General features: G+C 44.7%; 1 protein-coding gene across 3 annotated transcripts; it reads right to left on the bottom strand.

Annotated features, from left to right (window-relative positions):
• Nucleotides 1-9,035: 9,035 nt before the first annotated feature.
• Nucleotides 9,036-14,173, bottom strand: TRMT12 (tRNA methyltransferase 12 homolog). Of its 3 annotated transcripts, none has more exons than XR_444210.3 (2): nucleotides 12,587-14,173; nucleotides 9,036-9,272 (listed from the first exon to the last, which is right to left on the bottom strand). XR_444210.3 is itself a non-coding variant. In XM_007076831.3 (2 exons), exon 1 carries the CDS (start codon nucleotides 14,171-14,173, stop codon nucleotides 12,638-12,640), a length of 1,536 nt encoding a protein of 511 aa, XP_007076893.2. In that variant the 3' UTR covers nucleotides 9,036-9,272; nucleotides 12,605-12,637. The 3 variants fall into 3 exon arrangements, 1 of the variants encoding a protein (XP_007076893.2); XM_007076831.3 differs by having other exon boundaries at nucleotides 12,605-14,173; XR_006212937.1 differs by lacking the exon at nucleotides 9,036-9,272 and adding an exon at nucleotides 9,524-11,458.
• Between the last annotated feature and the right edge of the window lie 668 nt (nucleotides 14,174-14,841).

Below are 14,841 nucleotides of genomic sequence, written 5' to 3'. Positions count from 1 at the left end.
CCACGAAGGAAGGTCTTTTTCCCTCCCTACACTTTCTTGCCTATCCATGTAATTAATGTAATGTGGTCATTCTTATTTTTCTGTTCCTTCACCAGCAAATGAGAGTGTAAACTGGGCCAGAGTCTGCTTTACTAACTCAGCCATCTTAAGGGGGATCAAAAAACAAAAACAAAATTAAAAAAACCTGGCTCATTTAGGATCCTAGCCCAAACTGTGCTCTGCTATCGGTCTGTATCAGAGCTCTGTGTGGGTGACTATCCTCTATTAAAAACCCTCCAGAGGAAAGGGTTATAAAACTCCAACATCCCTTTCTCTGGGTGGAGTTAGGTGTGGTAGGAAGATTGATTCATACCCAAACTCCTTACTCCAGTCTCATGTTTTTAACCTGTTGTTATCCCCCACAAATAATGACTGCCGTCTATCTAGTGCTGTGTACTGGGCACCATGGGGAGGGTTTTACATTTTACTTAAATCTTTGCACCAGCCTTTTTGGGGTAGGTAGGATTATCTCTGCTTTAGAGAGGAGGAAACTGGGGCTTGGATAAGTTATCCAAATCACAAAGTATGTATGTAAGTAGTAAGCTAGAATGGCCATAGCTAGTAGGAGTCGAACCAAGGATTAGAACCCAGGAAGCTTAGAACTTCAGGCATCTTTGATTCCTTCCTCTTCACACCCACAGCCAATCTGCAACCACATTGTATCCACCTGTCTCCTTTGTATTCCCCTTTCTGTTGTCACGGCCACAATCCGAACCCAAGATCCTACTGGAGCTTGCCTGATTCACGGCAATATCCTCATTATGTTATTATGATCACCACTTTTCCTATAAATCAGTCTGTTTACCTCTGCCAGGTTAATTTTCCTAAATTGCACACCAGGGGAATAAACCTGTGGCGCTGACAAAATTCCCAAAGGAAAGCAAACTTGGTAAGATGAGAGGATTATTAAGGTTTATATAGAAAACCTCAGAGACGTAAATTAGCTTCTCAACTCACCTGTTATTCTGCCCTGATTGCAATTTAAAGCAAAAAGAGAGAAGCTGTTGTGGAGGAAAGGGTCCACAAGGACTAATCTAAAACAGGAGTGTGGTAGAGAAAGCAGGCAAGTACCAATTACATTATGATCATGCAAAATGGAGAATTAAATAATGTATGGGCTCTCCAATTTTTATTTAAAAAGTTAAATGTAATAAATAGTAAATAAAAATCTTATAAAAATGCTTCAGCCCTTACTTATTAATGCTTTAATGGTTTCTAATCTTAATTTAATGCACAAATTTTATTAGTTTAAGAATTTCTAATTCAAAGTAAATCCCACTCTCGGGAGCGATGGCACAGTCGTTCTCATCTTACGTGACTTCAAGCACGTCCCTTTAAGCTCTAGATTTCACTTTCCCCATCTATAAAACGAAGGTTTAAAAAGATTCTGGCAAAGTACTTTAAAATACTACCTTAAAATTCAATGTATATTACTGAGGTAGTTTTTAGAAAACTTAGGAATTTGGGGGTGGGGGAGGTGGCACCTGGGTGTCTCAATCGGTTGGGTGTCAGACTCTTGATTTCAACTCAGGTCATGATCTCATGGTTGGTGGGATGGAGCCCTGCATCAGGTTCTGCACTGACAGCACGGAGCCTGCTTGGGATTCTCTCCCCCGCCCCTCTCTCCCCCTCCCGTGCTCAGTTATCCTTGCTCTCTCTCTCTCAAAATAAACTTTTTTTGTTTTAAAGAAAGCTTAGGAATTTTAAAAATAAAAGATAAGCTTTCAAAAGAAAAATCCCTACGTCAGTGGTGCACTTTTCTGTTTTACATTTGCCATCTCTCAAGTCTATATTCTAAGCTCAGTTTCATCATGGCTGAGCTCCAGGCGCCTGCTTACATTTTAGGGGTCCAGTTAAGTTAGGAGAAATAATCACCTTCAAGTAAAGATGAAGGGATACCCTCCTGTACTACCCAAAAATATCCTGTACTACCAAAAAGTTAATGACTACCAAACCACTTAATAGATGCTATGATGGAAACAGAGGAACAAGGACAAAAATCTCAGAGGAATAGTTCTTTTGTTTTTTGTTTTTACAGAAGGAACTTACTGGTTATGTTTGCTTAGCTTTGCAAGAGGTTTTCTCAGCTTTGTATCGGGAAATGTCTGTGTTAGTCGTCATCCAAACAGAAGCTAAATTCCTAATAAGCATAATCCCTCCATAGCACCCACTGTGAAAAAAAAAAATTAAATAAGCTTTCAAAGAAATAGCTGCAATTCACTGAATTTAATCTTTGCTTGGTTTCTACATTGACTTGAATGTTACACAATTCAGGTATATGTTTATATTGAATCCGCTCAGAGCAGTGGAGGGTGTGTGTGCATTCACACAGACACACTCTATATACATAAGTTGCCTGTTTAAAATATTACCAGCTTAAAAATAACTTCATTTGGCTTTAATGGTTGAATGCCCTTTAGTTCTAAAAAGCCTTTGGAAACAGAACGTGTAAAAACTTGTTTGACTTTTCTGTTGACCTTTGCACTTGCCAGGTCTCTGTTCTAAGCAACAGGAACTGATTCTGGGCTATCTGAAGCAAAAAGGGAGATTCTTAGAGGGTTATTTTCATTATTCTTCACAATTTCAAGTTCCAAGAGTGAGATGCAATTAGCCGAGCTTATGGGACCCTGTGTCTTACCCCAGCTGTACCAGCCAGTGCCAACAGCTTCCTTAGCGGGAGAAAGCAGAAAGAAGCCAGCACTTAGAACTACCCACCCCACCTCTACCCACCAATGTATTATGTATTTACTTCAAACGGATGATGGGGATTCTGGGGGGAAGGGTAGGAGTTGATAGCCCAGAAAGGGATAGATATGCCCCATAACTTTTTCTCAGACCTTTGGAATTACTTTAAAAAAAAAAAAAGGCTTCTGATCCCAAATTACAGTTTTTCTCATTTCATTCAAGTAAATTTCAGATATGCCCATCAACATTCAGCTACTATTTGAGTTTTCCGGTTTTGTAAATGCCAAGTGAATAGGAAAAGTCTGTTGTTTAGTTAACAAAGGAAACAACAGAGAATATGGTGGCATTTGCAATCACTGTTGAGTATATACTGACTCCTTCAGCTCGTTCATTCCTGTGACAGACATTTGCCGAGCACTTTCTATGCATTTGGCAGGAAGTTGGCCCGCTTCTGCCTCTCACTCTAGACAGAGAACTTAAACTCTCTAATCATCAGTATCCTCACCTGGGAAAAAGAAAAAAGCGGTTAATATTGCCAAATAAGATACGAAATACACGGCACGCGTTATCCAGTTGAAACTTAACAAACCTACTGAAAGACACAGACAATAACAGTGGCAGAGCCAGGTTTCTAACTCATATTTTTCTGATTGCAGAGACTTATGATCTGCTCCTCTGCAAGTCATTTTTCATGCCAGTGATACAAATTAATATATTTTAAGTACTCAGTATGATATGCAGTATGTAATAATAATTAGTATGTTGAACAAGATCTACTCACTGGAACCCTTATGATACTACACGCAACACTTTGCAATGGTTCCGTGTATGGCTCAGGAGTTTGGATTGCTATACATGCTAATTATTCATATAGTAGAATATAAATAAAATATAAATAGATAATACGTTCAAATATGTTAAGTATGTTAAGTGATGGTCCAGAATAATGAGGGCCGAGATACTGCTGAAAGGCAGAGGACAAGGAATACGAAGTTAAAAACATTTGCCAAGGCAGGAAGCCCAAAGAAGATGGATATAGTACCCCACTGACAGACGGGAAGGATAGGACCCTTTATCCTAGACAGGTTTCTATAGTTCGGGTTTCTAATAATCAATAATCACTTCTCATTTCACAGAGCTCCACCTCACTGAGTAGAATAAAAGCTTAAAACTGGAAGATTCAATATTATAAAGATGTCAATTTTACCCTGTAGTTCAATGTGATCCCAATAAAAAATCTCAACAGGTTCTTTCTCCCAAAAATTGACAAGCTGATTTAAAATTCCTAAGAAGATGCAAAAGGTCAAGAATAACTACGGCAAAATCTTGGGGCGCCTGGGTGGCTCAGTCGGCTAAGCGTCCGACTTCGGCTCAGGTCATGATCTCACACAGTTCATGGGTTCGAGCCCCGCATTGGGCTCTGTGTTGACAGCTCAGAGTCTGGAGCCTGCTTCGGATTCTGTGTCTCCCTCTCTCTCTGCCCCTCCTCTGTTTGCGCTGTCTCTCTCTCACTCTCTAAACATTAAAAAATTAAAAAAAAAAAAGAATAACTATGGCAATCTTAAAGAACAAAGTTGAAGGACTTACTAGATCAGATATCAGGACCTATTGTAAAGCTATAGCAAATTAAACAAGATAGTATTGGTGCTTGGATAGAGTAACTGAACATGGAACAAAAAAGTCTGGTAACGATCCCCACATGTACAGTCACCTGATTTATGATAAAACTGATACTACAGTGCAGTGGGAAAGGATAAAAAACCCGGCAATATAAGGTGTCTAACAAAGGCTGCATATCACTTCACGGGGAATCACCCTGGAAACATCCTCCCTACAGTTAAGAACAATTTAACTTGTATTAGTGGGGGTGGGGTGGGGGGGGTGGAGGGAGGGAGTGGGAATTGGACACTTTAGAATGCCAGAGCTTCCCTTTTTAATCAAAATTTCTCAATTTTAAAAATAAATGATCTTCAGATTGCTGCAAGCTTTTAGTTTCTAAAGTTCTAAAAAGAAAAGTTGATTTTGACAATTTGCGCCAGTCTTCTCATTAATTTTATGGAGAAGCCAGTTTTCGGAGGTCCTTACTGTGTCATTTTGGAAGCCACTCATTTTACTCTTGATACTGGGTAGGGAAGTATCAAGAGATGCCCTAGTGGGTGGAGTAAGCGTGAAATATACTCTTCCCTGCCCTCACTGTGTGACAATAACCCTCCTTCCTCCTGATGATCAGATTCACTTATCCCCAACCGGAGTGGTGACCCTTCCTTGCTTGCCTGCTGGTCTCTTAGCACAAGGAGCCTGACATGCCTGGGAAATCTCAGTAGGTTAAAGTGTAAAGGGTCTGTTATTGTATCTCCTGATGAAAGAGCTTCCCAATTAGGGATCAGCCCTCTAGTCTCACTAAGTTGTGGAGACGGGAGGCATGAACTCCCGGGGGGAGACGGGGGGCAGTGGGGACAGTAAGTGGGTGTATTAACTTCCTATTGCTGCTATAACAAATTACCACAAACTTAGTGATTTACAGCAACATAAATTTCTTCTCTCATAGTTACGGAGGTCAGAAGTCTAGAATCAAGGTATCAACCACTCTGTTCCTCCTGAAGCATTCTGGGGGAGAATCCATTTCCCTGCCTTTTTCAGTTTCCAGAGGCCTCCAACATTCCTTGGCTCATGGCCTCTTCCTTATGTTACTCTGTCCTGCTTTTGTCATCACACGTTCTACGTCCTACTTGTATTGCCTCCCTCTTATAAGAGCCCCTGAGATTATATCAGGCCAACATGGATAAACCAGGATACTTTCCTCATCTTGAGATTAACTTAATCACACCTGTAAAGTCCCTTTTATCATGTTAAGATAATATATTTACTGGTTCTGGGTATTAGGACATGGACATATTTGGGGGACACTGTTTAGCCCACCACAGTGGAAATTCTCCTATTTCTACCCTTTAATTCCTAGCTGTGGATTTTCTATCTAAATGGGACATGGCACTCATTATGTAATAGGTATGGATTTAGAGTGTATACTGCATCCTGGTGAATGGGATCCCATTCATAGGGCATTATCTTCAAGCTTTGATTTGGTTTCAAAAGGTTTTTCCACCACTCCACCAGGCCAGCATTTTCCTGGTTGTATAGTATGTGATAGGATCAGTGAATCACCTGGTCATGTGCCCACTCAAACACTTCCTTTGCTGTTCAGAGGCAATATTATGCAGGAGACATATTGATGGATAGAACACTGTAAACCTTTGGATAGCAGCACTGGCCAACATCTTGTGGGCAGGAAAGGTAAACTCATGGATGCACATAGAAGATTCTAGTCAAGGTGAATCAATGCCCTTCCATGACAGAAGCCCAATGTAACCCACTTACTACCAATTAGCTGCTTGGTTTCCTTGAGGGATGGTGTTGAACCAAGGGCTCAGCGCTGAATACTAGGCTCTTTGGTGAGTAGAAGCCATGCTGTTGGCAACTTGCTAACCTGCATCCCTGCAACATGTTATTCATAAGCTCTTTATGCTACTGGGGTAGCTTATGACTACCGCTGCTAAAATTAACCAGCCAAGTCTTTTGTTTACTTGTTGAGTTCCTCTTTGATGTGCACGTCTCCGGTAGGCACTTACGCAACACAAAGCTCTTTACTCATGTATCCAATCCCATAGATTCCCCACCACCTCTTCTCCAGGCTTCATTGTCCCTGAACTAATCTTTCCCACTCCAGGCCCCTGATCAATTTGCTAACCCACCTGCCACTTGCCATGAAGGTATATTCTTACTTCAGGCAACTTCTCTTTCCATACGAGGTGGATGACCAGGAATATTGCCCCCAGTTCTGCCTTGTGGGAAGATACCCTTCCCTGCTGTCTTTTAAGACCACTCCTGAGTAGGGCTGTAGGGTAGCAGCAGTTTATTTTGGTTTTGAACCCGTATTCCAAGAAAACCCATCAATGAACTTAGCTCTGCATTTGCATCCTTTATCAGCAAGACGGAAGGGCTTCTCAAGTGGCCATGATTGTGGGCCGAGGGAAGGGCATTGATGCAAGAATTATAAACATGACACAGGAGTCTGGGGCACCTACCTGTGCACCTATTCGTTTCCTCTGGCTCTCGCCATCCATCCCAGATGTACCACTTCCACCTTATGATGGTTTGACTTGAAGGGTCTGACAAAACTCAGCTCATGATGGGCAACTCTGGCTACATGGTTACCCGAAGTCCCAGAAGATGCTCAGATTCTACCAACGCCCATTAGCATGCCAGGAGCCATTTTTGGATGACGCCTGGCTCTCTGCTGCATACCATCTGGCCTTGCTACAGACATCCACTTGAGACTACCTTGTGATTTTCCCATTGGAGCTTGTCCTAAACTTCCATGGCTGCTTTGCTTATCACAGATACTCTTGTACCATAGAATCTCCTGGGTTGAATGGTCCATGAAACAAAGCTAATTACACCGCAACCTGTACCTGCTACAGAGACTTTATGTGCTGTGGATCCCACTGAAAACTGGCGGCTTTCTATATCACCCAGGAGAGGAGTCAGAGCAGTATTCCCAAGTCCCGAATTCCCACAAAGGAGCATACAGAGGTTGGCGTGCTTCCTTGACGGAGGAACACTGATGAGTGGGTGAGATGGAAAAATCTGTTCTTTACCGTGAAGGAGCAATCTTGGCATTCAAGCAGACCAGTAGCCCTAAAAATTTCACTGATGGAACAGGTTGCTGGATGGTATTAGTGATTATTCGGAGTACAATATACTAGCTCGCTGTGTCTCTGGCCTAATGAGTATGATGCCGTAAGTATAGTAGGTTAGTAGGGTGTTCCTCGAAATGTTCCCATGGCCTAGGTCTCCTCAGACTATAATGATGGGGGAGTGGAGTCCTACATGAACGCAAACTGCTCCTCACCCAGCAGTCTCAGGGCTCAGTTCCATACGTACTCTCATGGCTCCTGCTGGTACATGTTGCTGAGATCCTGCATCCCCTTTGGCACATGGGCCCAGCTGAAATTGTTGACAGAAGACACAAAAACAAGAGAAAAGGAGCCGTGTAGGACGGAGCCAGTTGCTTTGTTTGGTGTTGTGCAGCTGCAGGTTTACTCATCAAGTTTTGCTGACCTTCGCTTGAGTTATGAAACTATGCATACATATAGCTTTCATTTAAAAAAACAAAATTCAATTACTAAAAAAGGAAACTAGGACCGTCTTGTCTGTCCATCTATAAATACCTACCTAATAGCGTACAGAGAGCTTCGTCGCATGGGCCACTCCATCCAGGAGACGACAGGGTACATAAGTGTGGTGGATACGTGCGTGTGCGTGTGTGTGGTATGTTCCAAACTGCAGTTGTAGCCTCATATTCGTTATTTTCTATTTGCCTTTGATTCAACCTTCACCTTCAAAAAGCCAGAAGCAAATACCTATTCTGACAGTTTGGGCCCTCTCTGAAATTATGTGATTGTTGATCAAGTAATCTTGCAGGCAGTCTCAGATCTCATCAGAAAATTTCCCCTGTACTTAGTGTTAATAGTTTTACATTCAGTTTATAATATAGGTAGGGATCCTAACACAATTGTGGTAAGAAATTCTTATGAACTTTGTATGTTGAAGTTTTGTGTCAGCTTAAGTATTGATCTGTATTTATTATTGCTAACGTGAGTTTCTTCAGTGATTGTGAAAACTAGTAAATTTATACACTATTATAAACTTCTAAAGAGTTAAAAAAAAAAAAAGCTACACAAAATATAAGAAACAACTATCCTCAAGGCAATGAAGGACAATGATCCATGGGAGACAAAAACAAGGCGAGCCATTTAATGGTTTAATCGCTCCAGCCTACTGCCTGGAGAAAAAGTTCCCCGGCTGTGGCAGGACGAGGGGGAAGCCGGGTGGAGCCCAGCCAACTCCCTGAGGTGGAGATGGTACTGGGAGTCCCAGGAGCCCAGTTAACAAGTTTAGAGGTTGGAATGCCAAACGGGAGAGGGCCACGGAGAAGTCCCGAGATCTGCCGACCATCCCCTGAAGCGTCAGCTGAGTAATGATCAGTGCGCACAAGAGGACACTACCAAAGGCCAAGAAAATGACGAGTGTCACGGCTTGCCCAGTGTGAAGTGGCCACACCCCGAGGCTGTTCAGAATGACATATATCGACACGTGTCCAGGGTGGGAGAAAGTGAATTCAAAATGCTATTTATGTGTTTCTCATCATTTCAAATTTCTATGTTTTTATATTTAACATGCATGCATTATACTCCCAAGAGATGCGCATCACTTATTAAAATCATGAAGTTAATGAATAAAGCAAGTCATAGTTGAGGGAGTTTAAAAAAGTTATCGTCACTGTTTTTTTAATCACAACCTCTCCATCAAGTGGTGCACTAAGTGACAACTAATACTGATGCTCACGGAGGAAGCTTCAGCACTTTTAAACGTTCCCGGACTGAGGTGACCAAGCCTCCATGAGCCTCCTGATCCTTTCAGTCTTTTTTCCTTGGTTCCATTAGGTGCCTCTTTCTGACCAGGCCAATCCAGCAAGTGCTCGGAGAAGACTGTAACGTAAACGGACACACTCAAGGTGGAGAAAAGGCTTAGGGGACCCTTACTTTCTTCCATTCACACATAACTCCAGCTCATTCTTTTTTTTTTTTTTTTCAAGTTTATTTACCTATTTTGAGAGAGACAGAGAGAACGGGAGCAGGGGAGGGGCAGAGAGAGAGGGAGAATCCCAGCAGGCTCTGTGCGGTCAGTGCACAGTAACCCAACTCGGGGTTTGAACCCATGAAACTGGGAGACCATGACCTGAGCCGAAACCAAGACAGCTGGCTACTTAACTGACCGAGCCACCCGGGCGCCCCTCCGGCTCATTCTTTAAGTCTCAAGTGAAGCGTCCCTGCTCCCACCTTCCCAGCCACACCCTCCACTTCCCCTAACCCACACCCCCGAACGTGGACGGCTGCCTCCACTGTGTGTGCCCGTGAACACCCGTCTGTTTCTGTCTCAGCACTTAGTGCCCAGTATTAACATTGTTTCCTCTGTGTCCCCGTCACCAAAAGTGATCCCTCCCATTTTGGGCAGGACTCGGCTTTTTTTTATTTATTTTTTTAAAGATTTTGAGTACTTGCCCCACCTCACATGGGGCTTGAACTTACAACCCAGAGATCAAGAGTCACATGCCCCCCAGGACTCAGCTTTACTCACCTCTGTGTCTCTCGCCCTCAGCACAGTGCCTGACAGCGAGAGTACGCGGTACATCCCAATCAATCAGTGAATGGCTTTTCAAAACAAGGACCTTCTACTTTAACTAAAGCAAATGTACAGCTATTCCTCACACCCAAAGTAGGAACCGGGCAGTTCACCTTACACGAAGACCGAAGTATTCACTACGTGCCAGTGACGGTGTTGACGGTTCAGGCCCGTTAACTCGCTTAACCCTAACAAGTATGCTTCGGGCTACGTACACTTGTTAACCCATATGTACAGACAGGACACTAAATCTTGAGAGACTGCCTCAGGTCACAGAGAAAGAAGGGAGGCCAGAAAGTGTATGAGTGGAACCTCAATTCCATGAAGGCAGAATCCATGCCAATCTTCTTTGACCACTGAACACTCAAGGCCTGATGTGTACGTAACAGGTCGAACGAGACCAGTCAGGTGTATCTGAGGTCAGCGGCCCATCCATAGCTTGGGTCAGAAAGGTAACTCCTCAGCCCCTAGCCACGTGGCTCCCTGACCCCCCGTCCTCCCTGTTTCTCCCCTGCCTTCCTTCCTCCCCACGCTGCCTCCAGTCCCAGCGTGGCATTTTTAGCCGGAGGCACAAAAGCTGCAGGCACGCGTGTCAGAAACCAATATGGGGAAGAGGAGAGGACTCAGGCAAACACAGGCCACTCGGCGGGATGGTAACGGACCAGTCAGGCCCCCTTCTGCGGTGGGATCCCACGACGGCTACCACTTCCTGGGGGCTTACTGGGTACCGGACACTGTTCTTTTTAATCCTTACAACGACCTCCATCTTCAACACATCTCTCGCTGCTTCTTCTGTTCCAGACTGCTCTAGTGACGGTGCTCCAAACATCTTCTGAGCCAACTCTCTGCACTATTTTCTTCCGCTAGCATCTGTTTCCAGCCTGACTCACTAACAAAATCTTACCCAGTTTTTAAGAGCCGGGTCAAACACTACCCCTCTGAAGGCTTCCCCATTCTGAAAACTTTTCTTCACCTTTGCACTTCTACATGGTGCTATCACTCTTACGGTACCTACTGTATTCCAGCTCTGAGTTTTTGTGTTATCTCTGCTGCTAGGTTGTGAATGCCTCAGAGACAGGGTCTGTATCGAATGCATCTGCAGCTCATATAGACAGCAGGCACTTAATTTGCGTGGAAGCATAAACAGCACCAATCCTGTCCTTACTGACGCTGTCCCGAGAAGGACGAGCAGCCCCAGCTCGAGCCCAACAAGCTGAATGCCAGACACAGTCATAATCCTGAGAAAGCACAACTTCCCTGTGCGTCCTTCATCAGGCAAACAAGCCCAGATGGCTTCGAAGTGCACGAAAACACAGCTCCGAAAAGCGATTCTCAACTATTAGTCATTCCAAAGGTAACCAGTGCTTCTCTGCGATCAGTCATTCCAGGGGCACACAATGGTGCTGGCAGTTACAAAACAAAGTGACGCTTGAGAAACCCTGCAGAATATCTCTCACTCCCTAGAGCTCCTCACGTTGGCCCTGATGTCCACCTGAGAAGGAACACGAAAAGGGAATCTGAGGCCTGTTAAAATCTAAGATTTTAATTTGAACTTTAAAAATAGCCAACTTAGGAGCACCTGGGTGGCTCAGTAGGTTGATTGTCCAACTCCCAGAGTTGTGAGATCGAGCCCCGCGCTGGAGTCTGTGCTGAGCATGCAATCTGCTTAGGATTTTCTTTCTCTCTCTCTCTCTCTCTCTCTCTCTCTCTCTCTCTCTCTCTCTCTCTCTCAGGGTTGTGAGATCGAGCCCCGCGCTGGAGTCCGTGCTGAGCATGCAATCTGCTTAGGATTTTCTCTCTCTCTCTCTCTCCCTCCCTCCCTCCCTCGAATAAAATAGCTAGCTTTTTGTACAAGCTTAAAGCTGGAAAGCTAGTTTCCCTATAATTTAAAGCAGTCATTCTTAACCTCTTTTCTACAACAACAAACCTGATACATAAGACATCCTCCCCAACACTCATTTAGCAACGCTAAAGCAAGGGAATGAAGTTAATACACTACAGTAATTCTTATCCTTTTCCTTCCCTAATTCAGTCTTAATAACAAAGCTGCACCATTCGATTGCTTTGATTTGGACTCTATTGCTTAGTCTCATCAATTTTATATCTCAAATCCATCCACTTCCCACTGCCACCACCCTAGTCCAGGCCACCACCATCTCCTGCCTGGACAACCACAGAAATCTCATCACCGGTCTGCCTGCTTCCATCCTGGCCCCACTCTGGCTGATTTTCCATATTGTAGCCGGAGTGATTTTGGAAACAGCACTGTGTCTTTCACTCTAAAATAACCAAGGCTTATTAGATAACAACTGCTTATTAGATAACAGCCATGTGAGACCATTCAAAGAAATCCTCATTTTGCAAGTGAGGAAATTCAAGGCCAAAAGAATATTGGAATCACCCACCCAAGGTAAGACAGAACTGAAGTCAGAAGTCAGAAACGCCCCGGCCTCATTTTAATGAGCCATACTGCTTCTCCCAGATATGTAGTTCATTCTCAATGTGTTAACAGAAGACAAATGCAATGACTCGGATTGGTCTAGAGCCTGCATTCAGGGCCACAAAATATTAAAATAGGTTGCCAGGAGAAAAGAGGAGTGAGAACCCAGCCTAAACTTACGTATTAAGGTTCACTCACATGTAGATCCTTGGGTCTCAGGATCCACCTTCTCTAGCCAACTAGAGGGCAGGGGCGGCATTCCAGATCCAAGACTACGTGGTCCACATGGGGAGCGTAGGATTTCACTGGTTGGATGTGCAGGATTTGTGTCTTCCATGGTTTCCCATGCACCTGCTGCAGAAGGGTGGCAATACGAGTTTCTGCAGATTCTGCCCACCTCTGCCACTCTGGTTTGGTGGCTGCTGGCAGTGTCTTTCTCCTAGAATCCCCGGTAGCTCCATTTGTCCCTTGGTTGGTGATAATTTGCTGAGGATAAGGCCAATGCTCCTTCTCCATTTCACTGCTTCCAAGAGGCTGGAGATTCTTCCCTGGGAAAGATTCCACATTTTGGTGGATATGCAAAATGCCCCCAGCATCCTGTTTTAGCACCTGGCAGGCAATGGGCCAGCCTTCTTCAGAGCTGGGAATCAGCCCCAGGTTCACCCTGTCTGCAATGTTTGAGAGCTTCAGTTTTCTGTTATCCCCAAAGTGTATTTGGCACCGATGTGCCACTCCATTGATCTCAAGATTAGTTCTCAGGGCAACTACAGCATGGGGGTTCCACTCACAGGCGTGGACGAAGGCGGCACCAGCATGGACCAGGAAGGGCAACGTAAAATAGCCAATCCCTGCGTAGAGATCCACCAGCACCTCTCTGGCACAGGGCAGCGATGCCACTCGAAGCTTCTCGGTGATGTTTCCGAAGGAGAACATGCACTGGGTCACGTCAAACTTATATCGGATCCCATTATCGACATGCTCTACCCAGCCATGGTCGCCCAGCAGCAGAGTCACGGCTGGTGTTCGAGTGCCGTCTGGTGATACCCGCCCTCGTTTGGCCACACGACGGACGCCAAGGGCCGACGCAACAGTCTCCCAGAGTTCTGGTTCCAGATTTTTCCACTGCTTGGCTTGGAAACAGTCTTCACTCAGCAACAAGAGGTTACCATGTCGCTGCCAAGATCGGGGCAAATCAGCCTCCAACTCAGCTGACCACGTCACTCCCCGGCCCTCTACCCAGCGACTCACTTCAAGACACAGCCTTTGGGCAGGTGCACAACTCTGAGCCTTCTTGGAGGGAACAGGATCCAGGAGCTGGGTTACTATACAGGTGCTGCCTGGGGCCACACAATTCCTCAGCTCCCGCAGGTGCTGTTCACGGAGAGCCTCGCCCAGCACGGGTAGCGCCACGGTGCCATCCGGCATCTTTGCCACACGGTGCTGTCTATCCAAGAGTTTCTGCTTCTCGAGATATTCCCTGTATCGCTGGGTAAACCGAGGCTCAGTCACAACTGCGACAACAGCCGCGTTCTTCCCACCTTCCCTTTCCATGTTGCTGGTGCCCCATTCTCTCCGAGTCCCTCCGCGAGACTCACTCAGACTCCACTCACCAGCACCGGGATCTCCACCGCAGCAGCGACAGGAAGAGCTGCGCGCACACCGCCCGCCGGAGCCGGAAGTGAAGTAAAAATGGCAGGCCGGAACAAAAGGTTGATGCGCTTGCGGACAAATGCGTCGCCGTTGCCGTGGAGACGTTGCTGCCGCCATCTTTGTTGTGGTTGACCATGCCTTGCTTCGGTTTAACGGGAGATTAGTTAAAACAAGGAATTCTCTGGGCTCGAAAACTTAAAATTAGTCGATATCCGCTAGAACGCTCGTGTACTCTCTTCAGTTATGCTCACGAATCCAAAGAGAGAAGTGCACTTGGAATGATGGGCTGCATTTGGAGAAAGGCACAGTTTCCATAGTCTCATGCTGCTCTCAGGTCAGTGTCAGTGACCACGGTATTTGCTGAGAGGAGTCAACTATAGCTTCCTCATTCCTTTTCCTTAAGATAGTCGTCACCAACTCACTATCCTGCAGTATAAAAAAAAAAAAAAAAACAGTGTTTGGAAGTCAGAAGTATCTGAGTAAATCATATCACCTCTCAGAACCAGAAGCTGCACCTATGAACTGGGATTTATGTTAACTTTCTCAGATGATTGCTATGATTATAGATATATATAAAACGCTTTGAACAGTGGCTAGTAAAGAGTAGATACTCAAAAGAGATATATGGAATAAGTTGAACTGGTTAGGTAGTAGATTAATAGCCCCTTGAAATGCTTTGATATAGCTAATGAGGACAAAGAGTAATTCCCCTACACCTAAATTCAAATAGTGAAAAATAAGAGTTGTAAAGAAGCCCTATTCATTCTACTTACCTCCGACCATTC

The sequence above is a fragment of the Panthera tigris genome, chromosome F2, assembly GCF_018350195.1.
Source record: "Panthera tigris isolate Pti1 chromosome F2, P.tigris_Pti1_mat1.1, whole genome shotgun sequence".
Lineage (NCBI taxonomy): Eukaryota > Metazoa > Chordata > Mammalia > Carnivora > Felidae > Panthera > Panthera tigris.
Note: the sequence above shows the minus strand (reverse complement) of the source record. Positions and strands in the feature narration are given on the sequence as shown.